This window comes from Phaseolus vulgaris, chromosome 2, assembly GCF_000499845.2.
Source record: "Phaseolus vulgaris cultivar G19833 chromosome 2, P. vulgaris v2.0, whole genome shotgun sequence".
Lineage (NCBI taxonomy): Eukaryota > Viridiplantae > Streptophyta > Magnoliopsida > Fabales > Fabaceae > Phaseolus > Phaseolus vulgaris.
The window spans coordinates 31,752,346-31,769,410 of NC_023758.2; the positions used below are offsets into that span (position 1 = coordinate 31,752,346).

A 17,065-nucleotide genomic window follows, 5' to 3' on the forward strand; every position below is an offset into this window, starting at 1 on the left:
TTTGTAGTAATGATGTTAAGAAAAAAATTAGTAATTTATAATATGTTATATTGCTGATGTATGTGTTGTTTTTGTAAACATGGATACTTTAAGTGGGGTATTATACTACTAAAATGAGATAAAAATATTTTTTAGTAACTGTAAATATTATCTTATGAATCAATTTTATAAGATGAAATTATACTTAAATTATACTTTTTTAATAGGTACCATAACCATATAGAATTTATTCTATCAAAATTTTGTTGGATTATGTGACTGCTACCAACTCGACTTCTATGTGAGAAACGGGTCAAACGCAAATTTTTGTCAAGGATTTTACCTTACAAGAATGTGGGATTTCATGGAGGGATTAGTGTAGAGTCGGTTAACAAAGGCGACAACGGATATCTTATTGTTCAATTGTTGAATTTATACCAAACTTCTTAAAAATGGTTCAAGTAGCACTTTAGTGACTCGTCTTCCTTCTACTTAATGTTGAAGAGATATTTAATCAGTAATTACTTTTGTTAACAAACAAAAGTCACTTAGAAATGTGTTGAATATATAAATCGATTTTGTAAGATTTTTTAAATTTAAAGTTTTTTCTTACGCTTTTATATAAAAATATTAATTTTAAAATATAAATAAATATAAAATATATTATTATAAGTAATATATATATATATACTCCATTAAAGCAAGAGGTAGGTTAGAAGAAAAAAGTTAATTTAGTTTTTTTTTATTATAACTTCCCTTCCAACCTTTTAAGAAAAAATATTATTATTTTCTCATACAATCACTTTTATTATACAAATCATAGAGAGAAAATTACTGTCTCTGTATTTTTCAAGGTTCATCTTATTTTTTCTCATATGAAAAAAAAATAACAAAAGCACCACCTACAACAATTTTAAGGAGAATTGTTTGATGGGAAGGGATAAGTTTATTGTCAAACAACAAAGGTGGGAAAGTTGTCTACAATCAATATTAATTAGGAAATGTATTTTTATGATTTTTTCTATAGATGAAAAATATTTTTTAAGATAGAATATATATTAATATGTGTGTGTTTCTTTATTTAGACTATCCAGTCTTAAAAAATTCCACTTATGAATATGTTATAATTTTGATATATAAAATACAAATACAATAATTAAACTTGTATAATTTCAACATTAAAATCAAACTCGAAATTAAGTGTGGAAGATAAACAAAAGAAAAATACAAGAAAATAAAATTTTGTAAAGTATATATAGTTTTTTAAAAGTTCATATTTTCTTCAAGCTATATTGTTTTTTAATCTAATGTGTTTTTAACATGGTTTTATTTTACAATAAAAAATATTTATTTATACTATAAGTTTGTTATGCTTCTCAAAATAGTGTGTAATTTGTGTCATTTTAACTTTTTTCTGTTCAAAACAAACTTATTGTTTACAAGTTTTTAATAATTTTGTCTCTTCAAAATCCACTAATGCACCCTTCGACATCCAGACTTTCAAGAAGAGGCGTGTCAATAAATTTGAAACGTACACTCCTTTCAATATTATTGAAATAATAAGTTTTCAATCTCAAGCTAGTCTGAGAGTCCAGCCCACGCCTTGCCCTCTATGCGTTGATCTCATTAAGAGGTGTTAGTGTGGTTTAGGGTTTAGCGTTTATGATTATAAAGGTTTTGAAAGGCGATTGGTGTGGTTTTCTCTAATGCAAGCTCTCCAACCTTTGTAGGAAATTCCTTGTAAAATCAAAGTCTTTTTCCATAATATATGTATGATAAATAGATGAAGTAAGATAAACGAATAACAAAACTTGACACAAAAGATTTTGTAAACCTTACCCATGAATAAGGCACGAGAATCCTCAACTAAAGGCACGTTCAAGTGGCTTTTGCTGCTAATAAGGTGAGGAGGTTCTTAATTATTTTTTATTTATCATTTTTAGGAAAAAAAAGGTACTCGACTATGGACTTAAAATTGTTCGTTCGTTGCCAATATATGGGGATTTTTGGTGTAAAGTTTGGATAAAAGAAAATGTATTTCTGGGTGTCTTGAAGTGAACATTTCAATTTGAAAAAATAAATGTTTTTGAAGAAGGAGCTGTGAATGGTGAATAGAGGACCATGTTGGGCTTTGTTCAACGAAACCCAACGAACCTCTAAATCATGTTTCAACTGATAAAAATACATAAAGATATTTGTGGTATACCTAATGTGAAAATGATGATAAAGTATTTGAAAGACTTTTAGAAAAGCCTAACTATTTGGGTGCAATTGGCTCGGTGCCACATTAATGACGATGAACACTCAATACTTAAACGGTGACAGTGGAAATAACTTGTCAAGTTATTTAAAGAAGAACTTGTATACAAATTTAAAGTGTTCATTGTTCTAAAATGGTTTTGTGAAAACACGATAAGACTTACCACATGGTTTAACCGCTATAAATTCGCCCATAAGTTTCAAGCAAATGATAAATGAGGATACAAACTCCCCGACCTTTTCCCTCGAGGTTAAGTCAGGGGGATAAGAGGCAAATTCATTAAGCACCCATGAGTACTTGGGAACAAAGATAAGAGGAAACTTATCCTCTCTCTTCATCTTGGCTAAACTTAGCCCAAAGGTCTCTGCTTCCATGATAACTTGAGAGGAGACTTTTCATTTTCTCAAAGGAACAACAATGACCTTATTTTTTCCTTGACATGATAGAAACTGACGCGTCAACAATCAGATTGGGAGGAGCAACTTCCTTCACGGAGTCCCCTTCAATTGAAAATGAGTCTATACGACTCTTTGAGTAGTCATTTTCGATGGAAGCAACCTCTTTGCTTACTAGAGAGTTATTCCTTTTAGAGCAATCAAAATGTGAAGACAAAGAAGAAGTCAATAAAGATACGTACTTAGAGAGAATGGAAGCAAAGGAGAAGGACGAATGAAATGCTCGAGCAAGTACCAACAAGAATCAAGGAGCAAAATATGCAAGAAATGAAAATACTTTGACTTTTATACATGTTTGAAGATGTTTCACTTTCTCGCGCAAGGATAAGTCTAGCGCAAAACGCAGTTTTGAAACATCATGTCCTTCTAGGATAACGTGGCAAGATTTGGGTGAAATGCAATCACTTGACTAACGTAATACCTCGAGAGTATAAAAACTCATAATTACATATAAAAATCATCATTAATGCTTTTGGGAATTCATACTGTTTCACAATAATTATTTAATTATACTAAGCTATAACCATCAAGCTATATGTATGGTCACAAAATTCGACCTAATGCTAGTCATGAAAATATTATCACAACTTAAAAATTCAAAATAAAAACTTCGTTTGTTGTAAAACCAGGTTCTTGAGCTTAGAGGCTTTATACTACCCAATACTAGAAATATGTTTGTCAAGTGATAACAATATATACTTAGATCATTGTTATTCTCTTGTTCACCGAGAGTTTGATTGTTAACTAGGTTCTAATTCCTATGAAAGTCATTAGAAGACTAAATAACACTTTGAACAACTTGTTCTTTTGTCACAAACACTTATACATAAGAGGAAGACTTCATGTGATATATTGTAATAATAAAGAACACAAAATTTGCTATATAGAACCACCCAACTTCATTAAGAAGCCTACCATGATCTTTGTGAAGGATATACTTAAATTATTTCGAGAATTTTTGGTAATTGTTAAAGTCCTCATTAGATAGAGAGAAAGTCTAAAGTTATCTTATAGTTTTTATTTTCACACAAACCAAACACATGAATTTGTTTTGTTGATATTTCTCTTTAACTTGTTGTTTTCAATTTGTTATTCGTGCTAGTGAATCTTGATCCCGTTAATATCTTTTAAAACTAAAATAAAATAAAATAAAAAGTGTTTTAAAAGATTATTTTTTTATATTATGTTATTTGATTTGAAGAATGTAAATATAAAACAGTATTATAACTTAAATAATTAATACCTCCAGATCTAAACCTTAAACCTTAACTATAGTTATTAATTATAATAAATTAATTTATATATGTAAAAGTAATAAACAATTTTAATGTATCCAATTAAAAAATTCATATAATTAACTATATTTAAAAAAAAGACACACACGTATATAAATTAAAAAATAAAGTTTGTGGGTTTAGCAAATCTCGAGTACGAAGCTTTCTTAAAAAAATAATGACATTACTTAATAGGAATTTCAATCGACTTAGTGATATTCTTTTTGTTTATATCAAACGTAAATATTTATTAAATATCTAATTTGAATATTTTATATTTTAAATGATATTTTTTGTTTATGCATAATCAGATGTCCTATTACACGTGACATTCTCATTATTGGGTATTCAGATTTTCATTCTTCACTGTAGGACTATATTTTTATATTTAAGTCATTTATCGTATAAGTAAATGATATATTTGTAGGAAGTTAAAATTTTATTATATTTATAATGAGGGTATTGAATATTTACTTGTATAAATAATTAAGTTACATCCATGTAAATCCAGATGTCTTGTTTATTATTTAAGATTTGTTAATTACATTATTAAGACATTGATCTTAAGAATTAATAATCCATCCATGTTCAGAAAAACATTTTAATTGATGTCACAAGACTTCCGCATGTAAATAATACTTTGAAAAGTATTATGGCTAAAATAGATTAAAACATATTTTGTTAAAAAACAATAATAAAAAAACATATATTGTTTTAGTACGAACAATGAATATTTGTCTTTTAATATAATTTCGTACATATTTAAAATAACGTTATAAACAATTAGACGGTGAACTGTTAAAAGATATAAATGGCTACAACATGTCCACCAATTATGTATAAAAACATATTTATATGTTAGTTTAATTTATATATTTTTAATCAATATTGAGTCACATTATTATTTTTTAAATATTCTTTCCAGAATAAAATGGTTAAAGGTTACATTGTTGAAAAATATATTTAAAAACATTTATAGTTTTTAACACATATTTTTCTCTTTATATGATTTATTCCATATGTTTAATTTATATTATATTATACTAGCAGCAGGTAGCAGTTACACAGGTGCAACTGCATTGTTCTCTTTTATTTAACTTTGTACATATAGAAATAATTTTAGAATGAGTTGAAATTAAAAAGAAAAAATAACGTGTAAAAGAAAAATAATGAATTGATAAATAATTTTTTTTTTTATCTGGTTTGAGTCTTTTTTTTCAAGTTTTTTCTCTTCTTCCATTAGTAAATTTGAGAACGGAGAATGTGATGATGTTCAATTAAGGTTATGATTGACTTGATGGTAGATACAAAAGAATAATGACTTTACCAAATAATATAATTGCTTGAAATGGAGTGATTAAAAATAAATATTACTTTATTTAATATGTGAGATTTGATGTGGGAATGTGTGAGAGTATGCTCTCTCTTACTTTGTTGTCTTAAAACAAAGAATTAAATGAAGAACTAAAAGTTAATTTGCATTATAAAACAGTACATTAATATTAATTTAATTTTTTTTTAAATATATTTTTTAAGTAATTCATATGAATTGATAAAATATTCTATTATACTAATAAAATGAAATATATTAAATAAATGTAGAATTAGAAAAAAATTGTATATAAAAAAAGTATTATAAAGTGAAATTTTCTTTATATATAGGATAAATATAAATATAGATAATTGTATAGTAATAATCTATATCTATATATATATATAATCTATATCTATATATCTATATATATATATAATCTATATCTATATATCTATATATATAATCTATATCTATATATCTATATAATCTATATCTATATATTTATATATATCATATATAAAGGGAATTCCCCACTTTAACTGCTCTCAAATTTTATCCTATTTTATTCTTAAATTAATATTTAATTTTATTTCATTATTTTTGGTATTCCATCATTTTCTTCTTTTTAAAAATATTTGGAATAAATGTAGGAGCGGTTTTGAATTAAAAGAGATGGTTTATTTTGGAAATCAATTGCTTAAAGAGAGAGTGTCTCTTCAAATCATGAGAGAGTAAAAAAAAATTAGGAAACGTAAGTAAGTAGTGGCCAAACACAACCATTTACAATAACCAACTATTATAAAAAATCTAAAGTAAGCGTCCAACGTCCACAACATCCATTTCGCCTTTTCATCAGCCTCCACTCTTTCTCAGTGCTATCTCATGAGAGTATAAAAGAAACACGAAAGAAACCTATATAATTTTGATTATTTAATTATTGGAAGAGCAAGTGGAGGCGGAAGAAGTAAAAAATGGAGAAGCTGATATAGGTGAAGGAGAATCAACTGTTCTCCCCAACCTTTCGCGACCCCTTTCACTTATCTCAACCACATTGATTCTGACCTCGCTTGCTTAAACCTTCCCGGAGGTTTCACTTTTATTCTTTTTTTTCTCATTCTACTATATTCATTCATCTTCACCCCCATTAATTTGGGAAAAATGATTATTAACGTAACACTGATTTGTTTGTTTGCTTATTCATGTGTTTTGTTTGAGTTTTGGCAGGAAGTTATTTTTTTCCCGTGTATGTAAGGTAAAACAATTATTTCAATATTTAGCTTTTTTTGGATGAGTTATATATGTAATCACTTTTGTTGTCATATTAAATCATTATCTTATTTTATATTTAGTACATTACTGCTTCTCAGTTATGATAGTTAGCAAGTTACATGGAAGAGAAGACAATTGGACCTTGGTTTCTAATTAGTATCTTTTGTCTTCCAAGTGTTAGGCATGATGATTGATATGTTCGAAGGAGATTAGGTGGTGACTCCTTATATTAAAGTTGATCCAGCTGTTGGTGTTGATGCTCAACCCAACAATGATCTAGTAGAGTCTGAAACATCTAAAACACTGACTACTAATGATGAAGCATCTGAAGAACCGGTGATTGACCATTTTGACAATGAGGCACCGCCAACCACGATTGACTAATGTATTTCCATATTCGTGAAATGTTTGGTCTGATTTGTTAGGGTGATGAGTGGAGAGGATTAAATATAGTATAAAAGTATTCCACAATATTATTTTTTTTCTTTTAATTCTCATGATTTTTAATTTCATACTTTTTTTTTAATATTGGAAAAATGTTGAATTCCCATTTCATGTTATTTTAAAGTTTGCATGCCTGCATATTACTGATGATAATTAAGTTTCTATTCCTACTATATTTCTTATATTTTTTCTTAAACTCTCTTACTTAAGTATAAAGTACTGGAAAGAAAAATTATTGTTGGCTAACTATATCTCATTGGTTATTTCGTCATTTTATAATTACTTAAATTTAAAACTTAAAAAAATAGTTAATATTAAATTTGAAAGAAGTTTACTACATTTATTATTCCTAATTACTCACCACTATTGTAGTAGTTTTAAAATTTATTTAAGAAACCGTTTTTATGATTTTCCACTACACATAAACTACTTACCATACTTTCCACTTTTTCCCTCTTTCCTTTCCACATTCTTTTTACCATACTTCCCACATTTTGTGAAAAATTGATATATTATAGAAAAAATAATAAAATTAATAAGAAAAAAAGAGAAAACTGGAGAGATGAATAAAGATTAAGAATAAACTAATAGTATGTTTTTCATGTTTTATTAATAGTTATAAATTTTTAATTTTGAGTGTGTTGTAATATGTGAGTTTTTAAAGACAACAATAGTCTTATCAAATTAATTAAAAAAAAGTATTTTATAATGTTATCATTTGCATTTAAAATTGATCAATTTCATTTTTAGATAAATTAATACTGTTAACAAATATAAAATTTACTTGAAATTAATATATCAATACCCTTTTATCTTATTATTTATTAACTTACTTTTCTTTACTTTTATAAAAAAAATAGTATTAAAAAGTTATATAATATTATTTAAAAAAATTATTTACAATTTCTAAATTATCTAATTAAAAGTAAATATAAATATTTTATTTTTATAATTTTTAAGATGTTTTAGCTACTCTAGCCATGGTGGATATGCCGTCTCGGACGCTGATTTGCAACCTTGCCTTGATTGTGCAAAAGGGAGAAAGACCACCTTTCTATTTTTTATGGATCTAACGGCATAAGAAGAAGGTTTCTGTGCTACTCAAACATGCAAAGAATAATATTTATATAATTATTAAAGAGTGTATTTATGATTGTAAAATGTGAAAAAAATGAATGATAACACATATATAATAATTTAAAGGAAAATTATATAAGTAATCGTAATTAATTTATTTTACATTCATTGTTTTTTAATTTTTAAAATATTAATGTGCTATAAACATTCAAAATCTTAAAATGAAAGATGGAAAATATATAAGAAAAAAAAATTCCTAAAATTAGTTAATAGTTTTACAATTTTAATATATATTTTTAAAGCAATTATTATAAACTTAAGCAATTTTAATTTGTAATAATTTATTATTCAATATCAGTATATTTTATTTTTAGTGTTATTTATATCTTAACATCTTATGTTTCCCACTTGAAATTATTATATAAATATAGTTTATCTTATTATTAATTAACTTAATTTATTTACTGTAATTTTATTAAAAAATAGTATTAAAATATTATATAACCTTATTTACAAAATAAATTATTTAGTTATCTACCAATCAATATTTTATTTTATTAATTTATTTTAGTTATCTATACTATATATCTATATACAGAGGAAATTTTTTATTATAATTGTTTTGGTTGTATAAATTTATTTTCCTATTTTATCTTTATATCAATATTTTATTTTATTATTTTGATTATTTTGTTATTTTATAATCACTTAAATTTAAAATTAAAAAAATAATTAATATTAAATTTGAAAGAATTGTTTCAACCTTCACTATTATAGCAATTTTAAAATTTATTTAAGAAACCATTGGTACGATTCTCCGTTACACATAAACTAATTTTCCTACTTCTCACTCTCTATTTTTCCTTTCACTTACTTACTTTCCAATATTTTCCATGTAAAAAACTGATATATTATAAAAAAATTAATAAGAAAAAAAGAGAAAACTGTAGAGAGAATAATAATTTTGCATGATAATGATATTTTTTATTTATAATGACTATAAAATTATATTATTAATATAAATGTATGAATAATAATATTATTTATTTGATATTTAATATTAAATATAAATATATATAAAAATAGAAATAAAAAATACGCATATCTTTATCTCGCGTCTGTGTAGCCATAGTATATATAATAAAGGAGGATGGTGACGGAAAAGTTAAAAAATCATAAGATTTAATCTTAAAATGTTATATATATTTTTTAAATTATTGAATAAGTTGATAATAGAAAAGGAAAGATTTAATCTTATCTCTACAACTTTTTTTTGAAGTACTATAAAAAATTAATATAAAAATGTTATAGAGAGGGAATGTACGAATAAACCCTAATCGTAAGTTGCAAATAGTGGTTAAATCAAGGTAAATTGGAAAAACGCAATAGAGAGCGTTCTTCCCCATCTGGTTAGGGTTCTTCCTCATCTGGTTAGGGTTCACGCACAGAGCTACATTGCACCCTGAGAAATTGCTAATAACCTGCAACGATGTCTTCATCGAAGGAGGCGGACCCAACCCTGGGTTACCTCACTCGGAAGGACACGGAGGTGAAGCTTCCGCGTCCAACCAGGGTCAAGAATAAAACCCCTGCTCCTATCCAAATCACCGCCGAGCAAATTCTCCGGGAGGCTCGGGAGCGTCAAGAGGCGGAGATCCGCCCTCCTAAGCAGAAAATCACCGACTCCACCGAGCTCGGCGAATACCGGCTTCGCAAGCGCAAGGAGTTCGAGGACCTTATCCGCCGCGTTCGATGGAACATTGGCGTGTGGATCAAGTACGCGCAATGGGAGGAATCGCAGAAGGATTTCAAACGCGCGCGTTCCGTTTGGGAGAGGGCGCTGGAGGTGGATTACAAGAACCACACGCTCTGGCTCAAGTACGCGGAGGTCGAGATGAAGAACAAGTTCATAAACCACGCCCGCAACGTGTGGGATCGCGCCGTCACGCTTCTTCCGAGGGTGGATCAGTTGTGGTACAAGTACATTCACATGGAGGAGATGTTAGGCAATGTCGCCGGCGCGAGGCAGGTTTTCGAGAGGTGGATGAAGTGGACTCCGGACCAGCAGGGATGGCTGTCGTACTTAAAATTTGAGCTTAGGTACAATGAAATTGAACGCGCCAGAGGGATTTTTGAGCGATTTGTCGAGTGCCACCCTCGGGTTGGTGCTTGGATACGCTATGCTAAGTTTGAGATGAAGAGTGGCGAGGTTGGGAAGGCTAGGACCGTGTACGAGAGAGCTGTGGATAAGCTATCTGATGACGAGGAAGCAGAGCAGTTATTTGTTGCTTTTGCTGAGTTTGAGGAAAGGTGTAAGGAGACTGAGCGTGCAAGAGCTATCTATAAGTTTGCTCTTGATCATATTCCCAAGGGAAGGGCGGAAGATTTGTATAGAAAATTTGTGGCATTTGAGAAGCAGTATGGGGACAGAGAAGGAATCGAAGATGCCATCGTTGGGAAGAGAAGGTTTCAGTATGAGGACGAAGTGAAGAAGAGTCCGTTGAATTATGATTCCTGGTTTGACTACATAAGGTTGGAGGAAAGTGTGGGGGATAAGGAAAGGATCAGGGAGGTTTATGAGAGAGCTATAGCCAATGTTCCCCCGGCGGAGGAGAAGCGCTACTGGCAGCGCTATATTTATTTGTGGTATGTTTGATTTAGATTTCATTGTTCCTGTCTTATTTGTTTATTCACTGTTTTGACATTTTTTACCTAATGTTTGTTAATCGTGTATGTGCAACGTAGGATTAATTATGCACTCTATGAAGAGCTCGATGCTGGGGATGCGGAGCGAACAAGGGACGTATACAGGTATGCATCTGTTTATGAACTTAAATTTTGGATCTAACTGTATTGATTTCTATTTCTATCATGTTTAGATTTCTATTTTTGTTCATCAACTCATAGTTATGAGAATAATATAATTCACCATTCGAATGTTAGGATTCATTATTCAAATTCTCTGGATTTGTATCTTAAATGAATACTACGATTCATGTTTTTACTTTTTCACCAATTTTCTTGAAAAAATTGATAATTTACGTAAGTTTAAATTTTTAAGTGAAGAAATTTGAAAGAACACTTGTAAACTTATTCTATTCCATTATTCCACCTTTTATTTGTAATTCATTAAATGCACATACTTTGTTTAGTTATTTTATTGCTTCGTTTCTATTCTTCTAAAATAAGTTCTTCACAATCTCATGTATAACTAGTATTCTTGTTTTACATGATTTCTTCAAAAGTTGTTTTTTTATCTATTTCTATTTTAAATAGTTTACAGTAAACACTAAATATCATACGCGATGATTTATCTCCAGTATTTTTTTGTTGTATTTCAATCTTATGATTCGATACAAGTTGCGATACTAGTGCTTATTAACCCTCACTGTGTGACATACGAGGAACACTGGAATTACAGTTATGCCTCAGTTTATATCAAATACAATTACTTTTCCAACTTCAGTAATCTTCTATGTATCAACCATTATTTATGAATAATTACTTCCAAACGTTAAAAATTATGTAAGTCATTATCCTTAGCATTGTATTGTCAAGCATAATTTCTACTGGAATCTACAATCACATTTGACTTGAATTTCAGGAGAATCTTGTGTATTATCTTCCTTTACTAATTCACTTAAAAGACAATTTCATTGTAGTATTGGTATCATAGATTTACTGTACTGCTATTGAGTCTTGATCATACTGACGTTCTTTGTTACTTCCACTTCTTTAGGGAGTGCCTCAACCAGATACCTCACCAGAAGTTCTCGTTTGCAAAATTATGGCTTCTAGCAGCACAGTTTGAAATACGTCAGCTGAATCTCAAGGCTGCTCGTCAAATATTAGGAAATGCCATTGGAAAGGCTCCTAAAGATAAGGTAATATATCCATGGACACAAACACAACTTCTTTTACTGCAATCTGGTTGACTTTTCACCCAATGTTACTCTTTGACAACAGATTTTTAAGAAGTATATAGAGATAGAACTGCAGCTTGGTAATATAGACCGGTGCAGAAAACTATATGAAAAATATCTGGAGTGGTCTCCAGAAAATTGTTATGCTTGGAGCAAGTATGCTGAGTTGGAGAGATCATTATCTGAGACGGATCGAGCTCGAGGAATTTTTGAGCTTGCAATTGCCCAACCAGCATTGGACATGCCTGAACTCTTGTGGAAGGTACACAATTTGTTTCTCGTGAAAGAAAATGTCTGGACACTCGCATTTAATTGTTTAGCATCATTCTTGATCCGGCACAGGGATTTATTTAAATTTTGGACTTGGATGGAAAGGGAAATTATGAAAATAGGTGGATAGCCTTTTTACTTAAACATAATACAAAGATCACTTTTAGGAGCCTTATACTAAAACCACTGAAAAAGTAGGTAAAGACAACTTGTAAATGACAAATTTGTCTCACTAGTGATTAGGGCTATAGTATTAAAATATCTACCGAGTATGAAGATGTCTATAACTTTAATGTTTACTGGCTTATTATTTGAAAGAGGATTTGTTATTAGCAATGCATCCAATACTTCGTTTATTTTCCACATGGATGTTTATACAGTAGATTTTGACTTGATTCGGAGGAGATCAATGCTAGCATAGTTAAACATTGTATTTGCTACCTTCACTTCTGTAAAATGTCGACCATCAGGATTTGGCATGTAATCCTTTTACCCCATCTGAGGCTGCATTGGTGCTACCTCTTTGGGCAAGTGGGGATTTGAACCTTTTAGGTTCATGTAGAGATGAGGGTCGTCCACTTTAAGTTCCAACCATGGAAATCCTTGGTTCTTTTGTATGGTTTGTCTAGCAAACATCAAAGAAAGCTCTGCACCAGTTGTATTGTATCTTGGTTTAGGATTGATCTTGTGGCTTTCTTAGGTTGTTTTACTGGATGAAAGGCGTTTATTGGTGTTGTTGGAATGGGTTTGGTTGCAGAAGCTTGTATGGCAAGGAATCTCCAACTTGTTTTAGGATGGATTATGGTGGTTTCTTGTCACTTATGGATGGCAACATGGACGGAAATTATGAAAATAGGTGGGTAGCCTTTTTACTTAAACATAATACAAAGATCACTTTTAGGAGCCTTATACTAAAACCACTGAAAAAGTAGGTAAAGACAACTTGTAAATGACAAATTTGTCTCACTAGTGATTAGGGCTATAGTATTAAAATATCTACCGAGTATGAAGATGCCTATAACTTTAATGTTTACTGGCTTATTATTTGAAAGAGGATTTGTTATTATCAATGCATCCAATACTTCGTTTATTTTCCACATGGATGCTTATACAGTAGATTTTGACTTGATTCGGAGGAGAGATCAATGCTAGCATAGTTAAACATTGTATTTGCTACTTTCACTTCTGTAAAATGTCGACCACCAGGATTTGGCATGTAATCCTTTTACCCCATCTGAGGCTGCATTGCTGCTACCTCTTTGTGCAAGTGGGGATATAAACCTTTTAGGTTCATGGAGAGATGAGGGTCGTCCACTTTAAGTTCCAACCATGGAAACCCTTGGTTCTTTTGTATGGTTTGTCTAGCAAGCATCAAAGAAAGCTCTGCACCAGTTGTATTGTATCTTGGTTTAGGATTAATCTTGTGGCTTTCTTAGGTTGTTTTACTGAATGAAAGGCGTTTATTGGTGTTGTTGGAATGGGTTTTGGTTGCAGAAGCTTGTATGGCAAGGAATCTCCAACTTGTTGTTTTAGGATGGATTAGGGTGGTTTCTTGTCACTTATGGATGGCAACATGGACGGAAATGTTGGTGGTAGATTTGGGTGGTGTTTGAAGGTGGTTTATGGCTGTTTGGGTGGTCAAGGCGCATGTTTAGGTTGCATTGCAACTTGTTGTGCAAGGTAGGTCCAAGGGCCTAGCTAAGGATGGTTTCTTTGAAGGTTCTTTCTGTGGGGTTGTTTCACTCTTGGCTACCAAAGGTCATGGTGACCGTCTTGTGGATGGTTTGAGTGGTGGTTGTAAAGTGTGTGGGTAGCCTAGGTATGACCAAGAAGAACCAAGAAGGAAAGCAGAAGAAATGCACAAAAAAAAGGAAATAATTAGAAGAAGTAAGAAAGACGACTAGGAGAAGAAATTTACCTTTGGAATGATATCTTCTCTTGGAAACTAGCCATGAACATGACTCAAGAACTAAAGGAGGAAAGGTTCCTCTTGCACCACTAACTCTTGAGCTAACCAAGAGAGGAAATTGAAACTCAAATTCTTCTTCGAGATAAGAGTTTCTGAAAGAGAAGTGTTCACAGCCCTCAAAAGCCCAACCATGTCTTAAAAGCAATACTTTTCATTCACTCCCAAACTTGTGGCCAATGTACAGAGGTGCTTTCTCTTTAGAGGTTAGGCGCATGGAAGGAGTGGCCAAACACTTTCTTTCCCTCCTTGTGTCCAAACAAAGCTACAAGCTAAATTACTAAAAGAATAGTCAAAGGAACTATAGGCTATCCTTATGTCCAAGGACGGATTTATTACATGAAGACCTATTTTCTACTTTATTCACGAACTTGCCATCTTTACTTATAGTTAATCTCCCTCTAGTAACTTCTTGAAGTGACTCCTCCTTCCTGTCCATGATCACATGGTTTGATGAGATGTGGCAACTTCATTATAACCCTGATTGAGGTGCCCACAGCTGTTGGTGGAAGATTGGGTAGCAATCAAATTTTGGATGGTCTGATTGGTTTAGGTTGATGGTGGTTCAATTTGAACATAGGACAGCAATGAAGGGCAAGGTGGCAAGCTTGCCGGTTGAATGATGTAGCAGATAGAACAGAGGAGATGAAAAGTGCTTTGCGTTCAACAAAATTTAATTGAAAATCTCTTAAACGTTCATTAATTTAAAACTGATTTAAAAATGGAAAATTTGTGTTTTTCAACTGAAAAAGTTGAGTGAGTGGGTGTATGTTGCCACACTCACTTATATATGGTTATGCTCTGATGTGACAGCTTCCTTTTTCATCATTCCTTATTTGACTTCTATTGTTTGTCTTATATTGTATACCTTGATAGCTATATTCACATTAGTCATAATGTAACTGAATTTGTTGATACAAGCAGGCATTCATTGACTTTGAGACTGCTGAGGGTGAATTTGATAGAGCAAGAGCACTTTATGAAAGGCTTCTTGACCGAACAAAGCACTTGAAGGTATGGATAAGCTATGCGGAATTTGAGGCAACAGCTATGGACGTGGACAATGTAGACGTAACAGAAAACGAACAAAAGAAGCAATGCATTGAGCGTGCTAGAAGTATGTGATCCAGTGCTATATGGCTCTTATGCTGTTAATTGGTTGTTTTCAGTTAGTTTGAACATAAGTGGGATAATTTTCTGAATCTCTTCATATCTTGTTTATGCCTGTATTAGGGGTGTTTGAGAAGGCTCTCAACTACTTCAGATCATCAGCTCCAGATTTGAAAGAAGAAAGGGCAATGTTATTGGAAAAATGGCTTAACATGGAGACTACATTTGGAGATCTGGGTGATGTTAGCTTAGTCCAGTCTAAGCTGCCCAAAAAGCTCAAGAAGAGAAGACATGTTACCACTGAAGATGGTTCTACCAGGTATGTAACTAACTCGGTGTATGTTAATTTTATACCTATGAAATATTTTTGCTGTTATACTTTTGTAAGTCTTCTTTTTTTCTGACATCATTCCTGTTAATTTAATTTTGCAGAATTGAAGATTTCATCGACTTTTTGTTTCCTGAAGAAAGTCAGACAACAAATCTCAAGATCTTGGAAGCTGCTTACAAATGGAAGAAGCAAAAACTGTCTTTGGATGATTAATAATAACTTGTAGTTCTATTTTTAGTGTGTATATATTGGGGAAGATTTAATTGTCGTGTAACTAGCAAATGCAGGACGTGATATACCTGCACATTATAAAATTCTTGGACCATTGTCTTTAAGTTGAAACGTCATTTTTATTAGATGTGGAAATAGATATCTCAAAACCAGTAGCATCTGCAGGAGCTAATGCAATATTTTGAGCTTTCCAAGTTTTGACTTGTAAACGCATTTGAGGAGCATGTAAAGGAGTTAACGAAGTTTATATATTGTGAAATTGTTGACAAACTTGTTTAAAACTATGATTATTGCAAGTTGCTACTCATTTTTGAATTTAGGAATCAAAGTAATTTTTGAATTTAGGAATCAAAGCAATCGATTACGCTTAAAGATATGTTAGATTTCTAAATCTGTTGATGCTATTACAAGTTAAGAAAATTATAATTAAGTTTTAAAATATTTTTCTTTCCTTAAAAAAGTCTTTTATTATGTAAATTTTTTAATTGAATTCTTAGATTCAGTTCCATTAGTTTATGAGAAGTTACATGATTTTTAGTGGTGGGCGAGGTTATGCAGGGAATACGGTTGATCTACGGATAACCAGAATAAAAAAGTAAAATTTGTCTAATATTAATAAAATACAAAATTATTTATTGTATGTTGTGAAAATAATTTATTGTCGAGTCTATACTATTATTTCAACTATTTTTTTTAAATATATATTATCATATAATCGTCTAAAATTCAACTTTCATCTAATTTTTAAGTGTAGTTCTTTTTACTATATTTATAATTAAAAAACATCTTCTCTAATTATTGTGGTTGAAAGAAAATAAGGTAATCATTTTATACACCAAAATATAAAAGAATTTTGTTTTAAAATTATTTACTTACGTTCACAATTTAAGATGTCAAAGGAAATAAAATCTTATCATGTTTTAGATAAAATTTTATCTTTTTCTTTTAACACAGGGTAACATTTTTTGTTAAATAAATTTTGATAGAATAATTGATTTAATCACTAACATTTATACTAGATATATAATTTTTTAAAAATTAAACAACTCATTATCATATGTTTTTATAAATTATAAATATCTTAGAAAATGATTTCGTACTTTATCAAGAACTCGATAATCTTATTTTACCTATCTTTATTACCACATTTTATAAAGATTG

General features: G+C 30.4%; 1 protein-coding gene across 2 annotated transcripts; it reads left to right on the forward strand.

Annotated features, from left to right (window-relative positions):
- The first annotated feature begins 9,377 nt into the window (after positions 1 to 9,377).
- Positions 9,378 to 16,008, forward strand: LOC137811471 (uncharacterized). Of its 2 annotated transcripts, XM_068613244.1 has the most exons (7): positions 9,378 to 10,719; positions 10,819 to 10,884; positions 11,813 to 11,957; positions 12,040 to 12,258; positions 15,157 to 15,349; positions 15,466 to 15,661; positions 15,775 to 16,008. In XM_068613244.1, the coding sequence occupies exons 1-7, from the start codon at positions 9,563 to 9,565 to the stop codon at positions 15,884 to 15,886; spliced, it is 2,088 nt and encodes a 695-aa protein (XP_068469345.1). In that variant the 5' UTR covers positions 9,378 to 9,562; the 3' UTR covers positions 15,887 to 16,008. The 2 variants fall into 2 exon arrangements, with proteins under 2 accessions (XP_068469345.1, XP_068469346.1); XM_068613245.1 differs by lacking the exons at positions 15,157 to 15,349; positions 15,466 to 15,661; positions 15,775 to 16,008 and adding an exon at positions 13,123 to 14,282 and having other exon boundaries at positions 9,398 to 10,719; positions 12,040 to 12,388.
- Positions 16,009 to 17,065: the final 1,057 nt, after the last annotated feature.

Excerpts from the sequence above, each read along its gene's own strand:
- LOC137811471 (XM_068613244.1), top strand. The coding sequence starts at position 9,563 with ATGTCTTCATCGAAGGAGGCGGACCCAACCCTGGGTTACCTCACTCGG. Across the intron at positions 10,885-11,812 it reads CGAACAAGGGACGTATACAG|GGAGTGCCTCAACCAGATAC; the intron begins GTATGCATCTGT and ends CCACTTCTTTAG. Across the intron at positions 15,662-15,774 it reads ACTGAAGATGGTTCTACCAG|AATTGAAGATTTCATCGACT; the intron begins GTATGTAACTAA and ends TTAATTTTGCAG.